The sequence below is a fragment of the Orycteropus afer genome, unplaced genomic scaffold (assembly GCF_000298275.1).
Source record: "Orycteropus afer afer isolate SDZICR_OR568_19922 unplaced genomic scaffold, OryAfe1.0 scaffold00134, whole genome shotgun sequence".
Lineage (NCBI taxonomy): Eukaryota > Metazoa > Chordata > Mammalia > Tubulidentata > Orycteropodidae > Orycteropus > Orycteropus afer.
The window spans coordinates 7,039,510-7,054,992 of record NW_006921721.1 but is presented as its reverse complement, the minus strand read 5'-3'; the positions used below and the strand labels follow the sequence as shown (position 1 = coordinate 7,054,992).

The window sequence follows — 15,483 nt, the reverse complement described above, 5'->3', positions numbered from 1 at the left end:
ATATATATATATATATATACACATACACACAGAAACACTCACAACATTACTTTTCAACACAAATTAAGTGAAGCAACTATACAAACCTTCTGTGTGATTAAACAGGGTACAGAAATCAAGTTTCACTATTTATAAATAATGTTCTAAGTTAAAAAGATGTTGCAATTTCCAAAAGTCATAGCTTCCACTTTGTGTATGACTTTATGATAATTCTAGCCAATATTAAAATAAGGGAAAAGCAGATTTAATGTACCATCCACACAAACTTAAACTGCATATCCCCACAAACATAACAAGTGCTTAACTATGGAAGTAACTAAACTAAAAATTTTTTGAACTCTAACAGCTTTCCAACAGTTCTGTCCTATGCAAATGACTTACAAAGTCTCAGGCAGGCCCCAGGAAGTAGGTCACAAGAAACTATACTTAAAGATTCAGTCTACTCCCCAGTAGTAAATCACAGGAAATACTTAGTACCAAAGTAGTCTCTCCTCAGTCCTAAAACAATTACGTTTTGGTCATTTGCATTGGAGAAATAGAGTTTCTTTTTTTTACATTAAAAGTTGTAAAAATTTGTTTTATGGATCTTACAACAGCAGTCTTTCAGATCTGAGAGTGAAACTTGGTTTTAACAAGAAACTCATTTTTATGAAAACTATAACCAAAAGATTAGATGTGAGTTAGAACAGTTTAAGTTGTTTCTTTTCTTCTTAAAATACCCTTTTACTCAAACTGAAAATGCACTTGCTGGAATCTGGCTTAAACCAACTGATTCAGATTACACCTGAAGACTTTTTATTCATTTGAGAATGGCAGCTTCCTCCTTCCCAAAGCCCCACAAGGCTCCTACTGGCCCTCTAATTCTGGACAGATAATTCCTAAACACAGAGTAGGTCTTGGAGCTCTAATAACGAAATAAAATTGTAAGTTTTTTTTTTTTTAAAAAAAAGGACTTAATGTAATTTAAGAGGCACAACTAAAAATAGTCCCAAAATATTGCCTTTCTCTATCCTTAAAGAAAGGCACTTAAGTAAGCTTAAGTAGATTGTATTCATTTCCAAGGAGTAAAAGGATGAAGTACACACTGTACTTTGAATGCCCAAAAAAAGGTGGGTTTTTTTTTTAATGGCAAATACTCTATAATAAATCGCTCAAGTAGTACTGGTAGGTGAGCAAGTAAGTCAAGTACTTAAATTCAAACGTTAAGGAAAATTGGATTTGGCTGACAATCCCGATTTTGTGATTTAAAAGAACTTGTACAGCCCTTGAAGTGAGGAGGAACTTTCCCTTTTTCTAACGTTTGCTGAAATGGCATGTAGTACCTATTAATAAGGTTTACGGTAAGTGATACTTTCATTCCAAAACATTTTGTAAAAAAAACAAATCCTGGCTGCTTCTCCAGGAACTTCAACATGATGTATATAACGTGACCGTTTTGACAGTTGCATAAAGCATCTTTAGTGTTAACAATTGCACGGTAAAGACCAATTCTTACTATGCTGGAAAATCAAGTGAAGAAAGGAGAAGGAGTTTGATTCAGCCTTTACATCCAATTTTCCACCTGTGACAGCGAGAAACTGTCAGGTTTCTAAGGCTGAACAGTGAATGGACCAGAAGGAAACCCACCTCAGAGATGGACCTCAAAGCCTGTTCTACCTGGGGTAGGAATGCACCTGCCACGGCTTTGAGTCCTCTATGTCTCTCTCTCTCTCTCTCTGAAAATGGCAAAAAGGAGCCAGGGATGCCATCCTCTACAATCTCCCATCTAGCTGGAAGGTCCCACGCGTTTCACTGGTGCGCACTTCACTCCGACTCCCTCAAAACGCTGTCAGAGAGAAAACCCTTCTTTGCCCCTCACCTGCACCTCCACGCTCGACAGACACTGACGAGGGCAAGAGACAAGATAAACACATTTCCAACCCTGGTAACTCCAGGCAGCCTCTCTGTGCTTAATTAAGGGGCTCGGGCTTGGGGCGCGGCCAAATCTGGCATCACCTTCCTGCCTGGAAAGTGCTAGCCCCACGGTCATCTCACAGACCGCGCACGGGCCGGACGCGCTGGCCCTTTAAAGGCGCCGCTTCCTGCGCCCGCTGCCCCTCCCTCGCCGCCAGCTCCCGCCCCTCCGAGGGTCACACTTGAACTTTAGCTCGCGCGCTCGGCCAGCACTCCACAAGCAGTGGCCACCTCTTCGCACGTGTCAGATGCGCCACCTCGGGCTCGGAGTGTCAGGCCCCTAGCACTCGAAGCCACTTTTGATAAAATCAAAACACAAGTGCGCAGCGACAGACAAAAACTAAGCGGCCGTCTCGCACCCTCCACACCCCCTCCACCTGCGGCCCGACATTAGGCGGCGGGGCCCCCGCGCCCCTTGCCGCACCTCCTCAACCGAACACGGCGGAAACCGCTGGGGTTACGCGCCCCGCGTAGGCGGAGGAGCCGCCCTCACCCCAAGGTCCGCGAGGGATGGGAGCCACCCGCAGAGTCCACACCGGCCGTGGGGGCGCAGGTTCAGTGGAACCTTCCTCTGTTTTTACTTTCGAACTTCTCAACCAGGGCTGACGTCCATTTCTCGGCGTATTTTCTTCACTGCCTTAGTTCCAACAGGCTCCTTCCCTCTCCTTTTCGATCTCTTTACACGCCCGCGCACACGACCCACGTCGGCCACTTCTCCCGGTTCCCGCCTGCACGCGCTGCCCCGCACTTTTAGGGAAGGCAAACCTTGCACAGGTGCCCCCTCAATTGCCCATCACGACACGGACAGATGCCGGGAGTCCCCACACCCGGCCCGCTCACCTTCCAACCCGCGGAGCTATTGCTGTCGCCCTTATCCTTGAAGTAGGGCACGCTCTTGACCATCCACTCGTAGATCTGCGACAACGTGAGCCGCTTCTCGGCCGAACTCTCGATGGCCTTGGTGATGAGATCGGCGTAAGACAGGTTGCCCCACGCGTTGCGGCGGGACGAGCTGCTCTTGCGAGGCTGCCCCGCGAGCGGCCCGGCGGCAGCAGGGGGTACAGGCGGGTGCTGCGGCAGCGGCCCGGGTGCCGCAGGCTGCGGCGGTGCCGGGTGCAGGCAACTGGTCTCCGGACCCTGGAAGTCCCCACATAGTCCCCCAGTGGCGGCAGCGGCTGCTGCCGCCACCGCCGCCGCCGCAGCAGCCGCCGCCGCCACCGAGCCGGGCGCGGGCGGGAAATCATCGCTCTCCTCCAGCAGACTCAGGTTGTTCATGAAGTCAGCGCTGACAGCAGCCGCCGAGCCCGAGGACAGGCCCGCCGCGGCGTCGAGATTGGCGGCCCCGCCGCCCGACGGTGCCGGGCTGGAAGTAGCCGAGTTGGACTGGCTAAACTCTGGCCTGGGCAGCGGCCAGGTGCACGAGCGGGGCCGCGGTAGCGGCTCGAAGTCCGGGTCGATCTCCACCACCTGGGGCGCTTCGGCCATGGTGACCCCTGCCCCTCCCCCGCCGCAAGAAAGCGAAGAAGGGGAGAGCGCAGCACCGGGTGGCGGCGGGGGAGGGGAGCCAAAAGCCGGTCCGAGATTTGGTCGCTGCCGGGAGCGGACGGAAGGGAGGCAGGAACGCGGAGGGGAAGGAAACGCGAGCCCAGAACTTAACTTCGTGGGTCCATCAACACCAAGCTTCTCTCGGTCCGCTGCACGGACGGGACGGCAGGCCAGAGCTGCCGGGCAGTGCGAGTGCCTGCTGACAGGGCCCACGGACGGAAGCACGGTCGGATGAACGCCGCGGACAGTTTGCGCTCGCTCCCCAGCTGCGCGACCGCGGCGCAGCTGCCTGTTGAATGTGGCGGCAGCGGCGGCTGCAGCGACTACGCGGCCGCCCGACTTACGGGATCTGCCGCCGCCCCCCGCCTGCAGCCGCGCGCGCGCCGGCCCGCCCCTGACTGGCAGCTGACGCGGCCAATGGGCACGCGGTGCCGCCACCTGGGCAGCCAATGAGCGCCGGCCTGGGCGGAGACCAGTTCCACGGGGAGGCGACTGTAGGTTGGTGGGGGGTAATGGGGTGTTTTTCTCTTTCACACACTCACTTTTTTTTTTTTTTTTTAATCTCTGTTATTATTTTCTGGTAGTTCTCGAGTGTGTCTGCGAGTCACTCGCCCTCTCAGTGTTTTGATTCCTAGGAGGCACACCAGCGTGGAGGCGGCGGCGACACTTTGTTTACTACGGAGAGCAGAGCCGAGTACTCGGCGAGTCTGAGTGGGGCGACTGCTTGCTCCACCCGACCTCCGCGCGGAGCCCCAACCCGGCGGGCAGGCGAGCGGGCGAGGGCCGGGGCGCGGGCTACAAGGGTGGAGGCGGCCTCGCAAAAATTCTGCTCACTCGCCCCCTCTCAGCTCCACCCACGATTTCTTTGCACAGGGATGTGGGGAAGGTGGTGAGGTTTTTGTTTTTTTTTTTTTCACGTTTTCATCCCAGCGATCTGTCAAGTCTTTGGGCCCCCGCGCGGACGACACACGCCCCCGGGTGCTGGGGCTTGGCTGCCAACTTCACACTGAGAGCGCCCTCGCCGACGCCTCCGCGTTGGGACCGACCACCTGTGAGAAGCTACACGCAGTCCGTGTAGCCCAGGGTCAGTCAGTCACCCAGTCCACAGCCACCGGCCTTAACCACTCCATTCTTAACTCAAACAGCTAAAAATGAGGGAAAAAATTCTTATTCCACAGGGCCACTTCTTTCCCTGGGTGAGAACCTCAGACTGCCCATCGTGTTCAGGGTAGGACGGAGAAAGTGGTCAAGTAGAACATTTAGCAAAGAACCTTGTCACTAAATTACTGGCCCCTAAATAATTTTAACTGTTTAAATGTTCTTTTCTCTGTGTAGAACATAAGGGAAGTGGTGTTGAGTAAAAAACGCCAACGGGATAGAACCAAAGCCTTGGGCCACAGTCCTGCTCCACCAAGTTCCTTTAGGCTGCTAGCCGCGTGCGTCAGTCAGCCCCGCCCCCACCCACCCGACCTTCCCCGATTTGGGCTCCAGGTCCAGGACGTCCTGTAGAGGACCTGTGGGCCAAAGGTAGGAAGACAATGGCCTTTGTGTCTCAGAGAACAGGAAAAACAGTTTTCTCTTCAAGATTTTTCTTTCTCCTTTTTTTGCAAGGATATGGAAACCATTTCCTTTGAGAGGGTTGGGATCACTGAGGATGGAGGATAGCAGAGTTTTAAATATCTTGTCCAAAATGACAGCTTCCAATTCTAAAACAATCCCATATCTTTCTTAAGGCAATTCTTCATTTGAGAAAGTGGCATCTGAAAAAAATATAAATAGGCCTCTTTTACAAAAGTTTTCAAAATTTAATGTAAATATAACATTTATACCTTTTTTTTGCATTCTCACTATCATTCCCCTAGTTAAGAACCTTATTTCTTCCTAACCCATTTATCACAACAGTTTCCTACTGATATTGGGGGGGGGGGCGAGGTAAGAAGTGAAAGAGATGAATTGAGTTTTGGAGTTGGTCCCCACCTTCTTGTGGTCTCTACGTTTTACTATCCAATGTGGACGGCTTGGGCCTCTCCTGCCAGCCACTAGAGGACCTCAGTAACCCAGATGATGAGCTCAAACAAACGCTGCGAGGTGGAACTGTTGCTACCCGTCCCCACCCCCACCCCACGTTTTCCATTTAGACTCTACAGAGATCGCTTGATTCTACAACCATACCCTACTAGTAAATGATGCCGTAGTAGATCATTCTTGGCATATTTGACCTGGCTTTCATTTCAGTTCTGGGTTTCTCGGCCTTGGCCTTTGGTTAAGAGTTTTCCTGCAGACTCCTGCACTTGCCCTTGAACCATGAAATCTGCCCTATCTTGCCTAATATTTTTCTTTAAGTATCATAGCCTGTTTTTGTTTGGTAAAAATAAAATAAAACTTGAAGCCGGCACAGAGAACCTACAGCGACAATGTCGCTCGCACATAATTCAAACAAACGCTTTATATGAGAATGAAGGTTTTTTATAGCTGGCCTACTATTCCATTATTTGTGAGTAACATTTTACTTAACCATCCCATATCAGTGAATATCTGGTTTGTTTCCAGTCTTTAGCTGTCATGAATAACTCTATAATGAGTAACCTTATGCAACTGTCATTTTTCATCTGTGCAAGTATATCCGTAGGAGAAATTTCCAAAAATGGGATCACTGGGTCAGCAGGTAGATGCATTTGTGATTTTGAGCGGCACTGCCAAATTACCCTCCAGAAGGGCAAATTTTCAAGCTAAATTTTCTTTTCAGAGAGACTCACAGATCATTAAAGTTGAAAGTAAACTTGGAGATCATCTTAGGGGCCTTTTCATTTAAATAGGGATACTGAAGCACCAAGGGGGGGGGGGAAACACTGCCATCAGATTGATTCTGACTCATAGCGACTCCATTGGGTTTCCAGGACTCTAAATCTTTACAGAAGTAGATTGCCTTATCTTCCTCCCACAGAGCAGCTGGTGGATTTGAACCACTGACCTGGTTAGCAGTCAAATGCCTTGTCCCGTATATCACCAAAACTCCTTATACTGAAGCACTGAAACCACACAGAGGAGGCTGAATAATGCACCAAAGAGCACACAATAAGAGAGTGATGCCAGGGATGGTGCTCCTATTTCTTACTTTCCTATCAATAATCTTCTTGAAACACAAGATGAATTCTTCTAACATCAGAGAATATTTCCAGTAACTTTTTTTTTTTTTTTTTTGGGAGATTTTTATCATGATTTGTGTGGAAGTTTACAGAGCAAATTCAATTTTTTTTTTTTTTTTTTAGGGAGTGGGCAGGGGGACAATAGCAATAATACATGCTCACTGTAACTAATTCAGAAAAATCCATAAAGGTATAAAGAAAATTATAAAGATCCTATAATCCCAACATAGAGATAACCACTCTAACATAGTCATCTATTTCCTTCCTGTTAACCCCACAGAATCTCAGTAATTTTAGTTAGATGAACTCCAGCAAACTGAATGAAGTTTTGATCTAAAAGATTAAGAAAGCAAACACAGAACTATAATAGTAAGATAATGAAAGAAAGGTTACAAAAGAAGTGGTTTTTTTTTTTAAGTCAAAAAATGTAAATGTTCTCTCCCTCTCTCTCTCTCTGAAGGATACCAAAGTATTTAAGTTGGCATTAGTTCTGCTTTAGAGATGAGGGTTCATTTCATTTCTCTTTCAGTATTTTTTGTGGTTGATGTTTGTTTACTTTGAAGTCTTTTTCTAATGATTATCATGTATTGGATGGTGCTTGTGGCCAAACTGGGAAGAAAAAATGTTTCCTGTCAAGTAAGGACAATTAAAATGAAGAACTTTAGCCTCACAAAGCCCATCTCACAAACAAATGTACTGTTGTTTTTTATGCTTGGTAACTATTTCATGGGAGCTCTAGTGGCCTAGTGCCTAAGGCATAAAACTGCTAACCAGAAGGCTGGAGGTTCAAACCTACCACCCACTTCTTGGAAGGAAGATTGGGCGATCTACTTCCATGGAGAAACCCAAGGAGGGGTCGCTATGAGTCAGATCCCACTCGAGGGCAGTGAGTTTGGTTTTGGTTTTAACTATTTCATCATCCTCAACAGGAAGAGGAGGATCGCTCCCTTTGATCAATTCCCAGGCAGAAACGTCTGCATTTACCCCTCACCATCGATACACCGATCTCTGGTTTAAATTCATAATTGTTGAAGCAGGTAATTTAAGTCCAGCTTAATGACTAAGTAAAAACTTGACTGCTTACTTTTCAGTTGTGGAGCTTATCTTCATACCTCACATTTCCTTTCCCCAACAACTGTTCATTTCCAGTACTTTGTCTGAATTATTACGAGGTACTGCCATCAACATAAAGCAGCCTTTCTTCAATTTGTCCATAGAAAGCAATAATCTGAACAAGCACAGCCTTGTTCATAAACCAATGACCTGAATGCTGACATATTAACTGTAGCTGTAATAGTATTTCATTTTACTTGAAAGATAATTTTCTTTGGATTTTGCCATTCATTCGTTCACTGGGTTACTACATGCTAGGCACTGTGCATTTCAGAGTCTGTTGTTTTGATGGAAAGTTCCTTGAGGTCATAAATGGTTTATTTTCTTTTCTTTGATATGATATTTGATGTCAGTGCAAAGAATGTGTAGCTCTTTAATAATAATCAACATTACATATAGACAATATTTATTTGGAGGAATTACCCACACACACAAATGTTTGATGAACTTAGAAATGCTAAGGCATAAAAAAATGAAACATTACCATAGGCACTATTTAGAAGAAAAATAATGAGATGGCTAACATTAGGGAAATGGTTAAGTAAGTTATGGCATATCTGTAAGGTAAGATCTTATTCAGCCATTTAAAATAAAGTTGTTGACAAAGAGTTTATAATGACATTAGAGAAATGCTGGTAATAAAATGCTTAAAAGGTTGGAAGATACTATGTCAGTTAAAAATATTAGCAATGGTTGGATCTGGGTGAATGGATTTGTAGGTGGTGGTTATTCATCTAGCCCAACCCCTCATTTTACAGGTAAGAAAATAGCCCACACAGAGAATTTAAGTGATTTGTCCAAGGCTGTATTGTTAGTGAAGACTCAAATTCACTACCATCAAGTCAATCCTTATGACTCAAAGCGACCCTCATTGGGTTTGCAAAGCAGTAAATCTTTAAGGAAGTAGATTACCCCAACTTCTTTCTGTGGAAGGATTGGTGGGTTTGAACCACCAACCTTCTCATTAGCAGTCAAATGCCTTAGGCACTGCATCACCAGAGCTTCTTTATTGTTAGTGAAGGACTGCCAAACTCTACAAAATATTGCATGGCTTATCATGATACTGTCTTTTCTACCTGGAAGTTTTAAGACTGTTCAATGGTATTCAACCTATCTGAAACACTAGATCCCAAACTACCTTCCATACTATAAAATAACTCTCCATCCCAAAACTGCATATACATCAGAATTAATTTTTTTTTCTTACATTGAGAACTCATAGAATTGCCATGAAATTAATGGATGGTACATGAAATTCCAAGTTCCCTGAATGTCACAAATCTTAAACTTATATTCATGTTTGAAGTACAATGTGTTTTCAGTATTTTATTTCTGTTTTGTGTCATATTAAAGCTTTTAACATGCTTCCACAAAAAGGGGGGCATATGTATTAAATTTAAAAAATGCTGCCATGTAGAACACAGATGGTAGTACATTTTTGGCAGAAAGGAAGTTTAAGAAGGCGTTTCACTTATTTACTTGGAAAACTAATATGCATGAATGTTCAAGTTAAGCACTAAGAATTAATTGCTGTTTTACAATTATTGGTTAATTTTTTACAAATCTAATGGTCCTATTTACATAGTATTGTAGTAGGAAAAAAGAGTCAGATGTGATTGTAAACAGACCACTGACTAAGAGAGTTGTTGTTGTTGTTGTTGTTGTTATGTGCCATCAAATTGGACCTGACTCATAGCAACTCCTGCTTGGGTTTCCAAGGGAATATCACTACAGAAGTAGATTGCCCAACCTTCCTTCTGAGGAGTATACCCCAGAAATAAAGGAAAGAAGGAAGGAAGACTATTATTATTTTATAGTAACTAACCAGTTGCTTGTCATTTCTTGACAAAAATCAACAAGAGGTAAGGACTATATAGTAAGAGTACATGTGTTTTTAATATGATAGGAGTAGTCACTGACAGTCAGTTATGGGGTAAAAACAGGAGAGAAGAGTTTATCAAATTTCAGATTTGACTGATTCACACAACCCCCACCTCCATCCCACCCCCAGTTGCCACTGACATTGCAACTCATAGCAACCCTATAGGATACAGTAGAACTACCCTATAAGATTTTCTAGGCTGTAATCTTTAGGGAAGCAAACTGCCACATCTTTCTCCCACAGAGTGAATCAGTTAGTAGCCAAAAACTCTAACCACTGCGCCACCTGGGCTCTTCCCATAAGGCCCACCCATATGCAAAGTCTACTGTGCCAGACGGTAAACATAGATGAACACAGAGGGTTTCTCCAGGATATAAAGATATCAAGTCTCTATTTCATGGTACCTCCTGAAATTGTTTAACACTGACCAATTCTTTTTGTTACAGTGACTTGTATTCCTTCCATCTTTTTTTGATGCTTCCTGCTTAGTTCAATATTTTGCCCATAGCATCCTTTAGTATCACAACTAGAGGCTTCAATATTTTATTCATTTCTTCAACTTGAAAAATGCCAAGCCTGTTCTTTCCTTTTGATTTTATAACTCTAAGTTGTTGCACATTCCATTACAGTACTTTACTTTGTCTTCTAGGGTTGCCCTTTGAAATCTTCTGTTCAGCTCTTTTACTTTATCATTTCTTCCATTTGCTTCAGCTACTCGCCATTCAAGAGCATGTTTCAGAGTCTTTTCTGACTTCCATTTTGGTCTTTTCTTTCTTTCATGTCTTTCTAATGACCTTTTTCTTTCTTCATATATGATGTCCTTGATGTCATTCCACAACTCACCTGGTCTCTGGTCATTAGTATCCATGCTTCAAATCTATTCTTGCAATAGTCTCTAAATTCATGTGGAATATACTCAGGGTCATATTTTGGCTCTCATGGACTTGTTTTAATTTTCTTCAGCTTCAGCTTGAACTTGCATATGTGCAACTGATGGTCTGTTCCATAGTTGGGCCCTGCCTTATTATAACTAATGATATGGAGCTTCTTCATCATCTCTTTCCACAGATATATGCGATTTGATCCCTGTGTATTCCATCCCGTGAGGTCCATGTGTATCTTTGCCATCTGTGTTGTTCAGAAAATGTATTTACAATGATTTAGTAATTGATCCTGCAAAATTGTATCATTCTATCTCTGGCCATTTCTGTCTCCAAGACCCTTATTTTCCAGCTACTGACCCTTCTTCTTGGTTTCCAACATTCAGATTCCAATCACCAATAATTATCAATGCATTTTGATTGCATGTTTTGCAAATTTCATATTGCAGAAGTTGGTTTAAAAAAAAATCTTCAATTTCTTCATCTTTGACATTAGTGGTTGGTGCATAAATATAAATAACAGTCATATTAACTGGTCTTCCTTGTAGGCATATTGATATTATCCTATTACTGGCAGCACTGTACTTCAGGATAGATCTTGAAATGTTCTTTTTGACCCTGAACATGATGCCATTCCTCTTCAATTTGTCATTCTCAGCATAAGAGACCATATATTTGTCCAATTCATAATGGCCAATACCAGTCCATTTCACTTCACCAATGTCCTCCATTTCAATTTTGATGACTTCTAATTTTCCTAGATTCATGTTTCATACATTCCACGTTCTGATTTCTAATGGCTGTTTGCTGCTGTTTCTTCTAATATTGAGTCATGCCACATCAGCAAATGATGGTCCCAGAAACTTTGCTACATCCACATCATTAGGATGGACCCTACTTTGAGGAGGCAGCTCTTTCTTAGTTGTATTTTGTGTGCCTTCCAACCTGTGGTACTCATCTTCCAGTGCTATATCAGACAATGTTCTGCTGCTATCCATAAGTTTACACTGGCCATTTTTTTCAGAAGTAGATCTCCATGCCCTCCTCTCTCGCCTGTCTTACTCTGGAAGCTCCACTGAAACCTGTCCACCATGAGTGACCCTGCTGGTATTTGCAATACCAGTGGCATAGCTTCTAGCATCATAGCAACATGTAAGCCACCACGGTACAATAAACTGACAAATGAGTGGTGGTTGAAGGAAGAAGTCCAAGTTGCACTGAAAAACAAAACAAAACAAACTTACTGCCATTCGAGTCGGACCTAACTCATAGCGACCCCTCCTTGGGTTTCTTAGGCAGTATCACTACAGAAGTAGATTGCCCAACCTTCCTTCTGAGGAGTGGCTGGTGAGTTTGAACCACCAGCCTTCTGGTTAGCAGTCAGGTGCCTTAGGCACTATGCCACCAGAGCTCCCAGTTGCACAGACGGCATTGATGAAAAACAAGGCTCCAGGATTGATGGAATAAAAATTGAGGTGTTTCAACAAATGGTTACAATGCCAGAAGCACTCACTCGTGTATGCCAAGAAATTTGGAAGACAGCCAACTAGAAGGGACCCTTATTTCTGTCTGTTCCAAGGAAAGGAGATCCAACAGAATGCAGAAATTATTTAACAATATCACTAATATCACCCACAATAAATTTTACTGAAGAAATTAAAAAACAGTTGCAGCAGTACATCAGCAGGGAGCGGCAAGAAATTCAAGCTGGATTTAGATGAGAACAAGGAAAAGGAATATCATGGCTGATGTCAGATGGATCTTGGCCAAAAGCAAAGAATACCACAAAGATGGTTACTTGTGTTTTATCGATCATGCAAAGGCATTCGACTGTGTGCATCATGACAGATTATAGATAATGTTTCAAAGAATGGGAATTCCAGAACACGTAATTGTGTTCATAAGGAACTTGTACATAGATCAGGAGGCAGTTGTTTGAACAGAACAAGGGGATGCTGCATGGTTGAAAATCAGGAAAGTTGTGCATCAGGGTTGTGTCCTCTCACCACACTTATTCAATCTGTATGCTGAGCAACTAATCCAAGAAGATGGACTATATGAAGAAGAACACAGCTTTGGGATTGGAGGAAGACTCATTAACAACCTGTAATATGCAGATGACACAACCTTACTTGCCGAGAGCAAAGAGTACATGAAGCACTTACTGATTACGCTCAAAGACTACAGCCTTCAGTATGGATTACATAAAGACATAAAGAAAACAAAAATCTTCACAAGTGGACCAATAAGCAATGTCATGATAAATGAGGAAAAGACTGACGTTGTCAAGGATTTCATTTTACTTGGATCCACCATTAATACCCACGGTAGCAGCAGTCAAGAAATTACATTGGGCAGATCTGCTACAAAAGACTTCTTTAAAGTGTTAAAAAGCTAAGGTGTCACTTTGAAGAGTAGGGTGTACCTGACGAAAGCTATGGTATTTTCAATTACCTCATATATATGTGAAAGCTGGAGAATGGAAAGACCAAAGAATTGATAACTTTGAATTATGGTGTTGGCAAAGAATATTGTATATACCACAGACTGCCAAAAGAATGAAGATGTATAGCCAGAAATCCTCCTTAGAAGCAAGGATAGCAAGACTTCATTCATCTCACACACTCTGAATGTGTTATCAGGATGGACCAGTCCCTAGAGAAGGATATCATCCTTAGTAAAGCAGAGGAGTGATGAAGAAGTAGAAGACCCTCAACAAGCTGGATTAATTGACACAGTGACAGCAACAATGGGCCCAAGGATAGTAACGATTATGAGGATGATGCAGGACTGGGCAGTGTTTTGTTCTGTTGTACATAGGGTCACTGCGTTGGAAACAATTCAATGGCAGATATGAGCAATATCATGGTATATAAAGTTTTTAAAACACTGAAAAATTCTATATTCTAATCATTAACATTTTAAAAAATAATGTCTAATTAATTAATCACTGATATGGGGCTGGAGGAAAACGTGATTTGTCTCATGATGCCATGTGTACTTTAAATAATTTTATGTTTGAACAACAAACTGAAAACAGAACATTTGACAGCTGCATCACATGCCTGAGCTCTGGAAGATTCCAACCTGGAAAAAAGTCTTTCCACATTTCAAGACTAGGTTTAGTAAGATCTCTTTCTCCTGTTTATCCTCCTTAAATCACTTTTGAAAGACCATGCCTCTTAAAATTATTGGCAGTACAAAATAGAAGATTTTTTTTTTTAATTAAATATCCCTGAAACATTATGGGAGCTCTGGTGGCATAGTACCTAAGGCATTTGACTTATAACCAGAAGGCTGGTGATTCAAACCCACCAGCCACTCCTCGGAAGGAAGAAGGGGCAATCTACTTCCGTAGTGATACTGCCTTGGAAACCCAAGAAGGGGTCGCTATGAGTTGGGTCCGACTCGATGGCACATAACAACAACAACAATATGATCAAGGTGTCCAAGTAACTTATAACCAAGTTACTCCAAAATGTTATCAGATGATAGGCTAAAGTTGGAATGCCATTTCTGCTGTTATTATAATTAATTTCCAATGATACAGATTTATCTTTCTTGAGTCTCCAGCAAAACAAAGGACAGAGTTGTTAGATTATAGATGACAATAAGGGACAGTAACAGTTCTAGTGGTGGTACACTTTAGGTCAGGATGTGGTCACTTAACTTGCTGGCTATAACATTAATAAGATATAAAATCTTGTCTCTTTTAACAGTTATAATTAATGCTACCTTGGGTGGATGTATTATATTTTAAAAATTAACCTGACATGATCTCAAATCATATTTTGTGTTAAAATTTCAATTGAAATGATTTTTCTCTGCCTCTACCTTTTAGTACAGCAGGCTGGATTTTAATTTAATTTAATTTATTTGTCTTTAAACAAAGTGAGACATTTTCATGCTGAGCATTTGCAAACGAAAGTAGGTGGGGTGTGCCGTTATCCCAGCTTCCAATTTACTTTGCTACTGTCAGATTCTCTCCTCACCATATTATGTTGGGAGTAGAAGATGATGTTCATACTTTTCTTAATTCCTACCAGGTATCTGCTACATAGGTTTGTTTTGGTGGAACCTAGATGGGACTGACTGTTGCATTCTTTGGCTTTTCCCAAAAACTAGATGTAGTTTGTGGTCCTTCTGTGACCATGGTGTGAAACTTGAAACACTGAGCCCCTAGAGATCCACTGCTTATAGCACACGTTTTACATTTACTCCCAAGAAAACAATTATTATCTAAAATATACCTCATGGTGTTCCTCCTTTTATATCCCAATGTGTTTTAAAGTGATTACAAGAGATTTTCGTCTGTAAGAGAAAAAATGAAACGTTCTGGTCAGACAAAGGAGGGAAGAACTCTGGCTAACACTGAAAATGACTAAGTGTGGTAGGTGGGCCATTATCTGATTTTATTGCAGTGTGGACAATATCTAATGAGTGATTTACCCAGGATTATAGTTATAAATCTAAACCATATGTTACTGTTTGTTAGTGGACACATTGGGCAGACTAGTTTTTTGTTCTCCAGGGTTTTTAGCAGCGTTTGTCTTTTGAGAAGTTATAATCTTAATGCTTAAGGTTAAAAACACATCCTATGTGTCTGCCACGGTAAATTGTGAAAGTTATTTCTGTGTCCATGGTGGGAAAATCAATGCATTTTTAGTTTAGAAATATCATCCCAGAGAAAGTTATCAATAAAATATTTTTGTTACTGTAGATGTCTTGTTTATGTGAGCATTTAGCTCTCAGATCTAGATGTAAAACAAGCTATTAGTACAATTAAATCAATTCATTTTGAAGTGAATTAAATCACCTGATCAAAACATTTATTCAAGATCTATCAGTCAGAATTCATTTGAGATCTTTCTCTGAATGATTTAGGACCTTGTAAATACTTTCCAAAATCTCTCTGGTAGATATTGAAAGGTAAGGTAGCTAAGGAAGAAATGATTTATATTTT

At 42.6% G+C, this 15,483-nt stretch overlaps 1 protein-coding gene across 1 annotated transcript in view; it reads right to left on the bottom strand.

The window, feature by feature from the left end:
• Nucleotides 1-3,438, bottom strand: part of FOXO1 (forkhead box O1) — a 131,321-nt gene extending 127,883 nt beyond the window's left edge. Inside the window, exon 1 of the mRNA XM_007945242.2 lies at nt 2,794-3,438. Within this exon, the coding sequence (XP_007943433.1) occupies nt 2,794-3,438 (645 nt within the window). The remainder of the gene's footprint in view (nt 1-2,793) is intronic.
• Between the last annotated feature and the right edge of the window lie 12,045 nt (nt 3,439-15,483).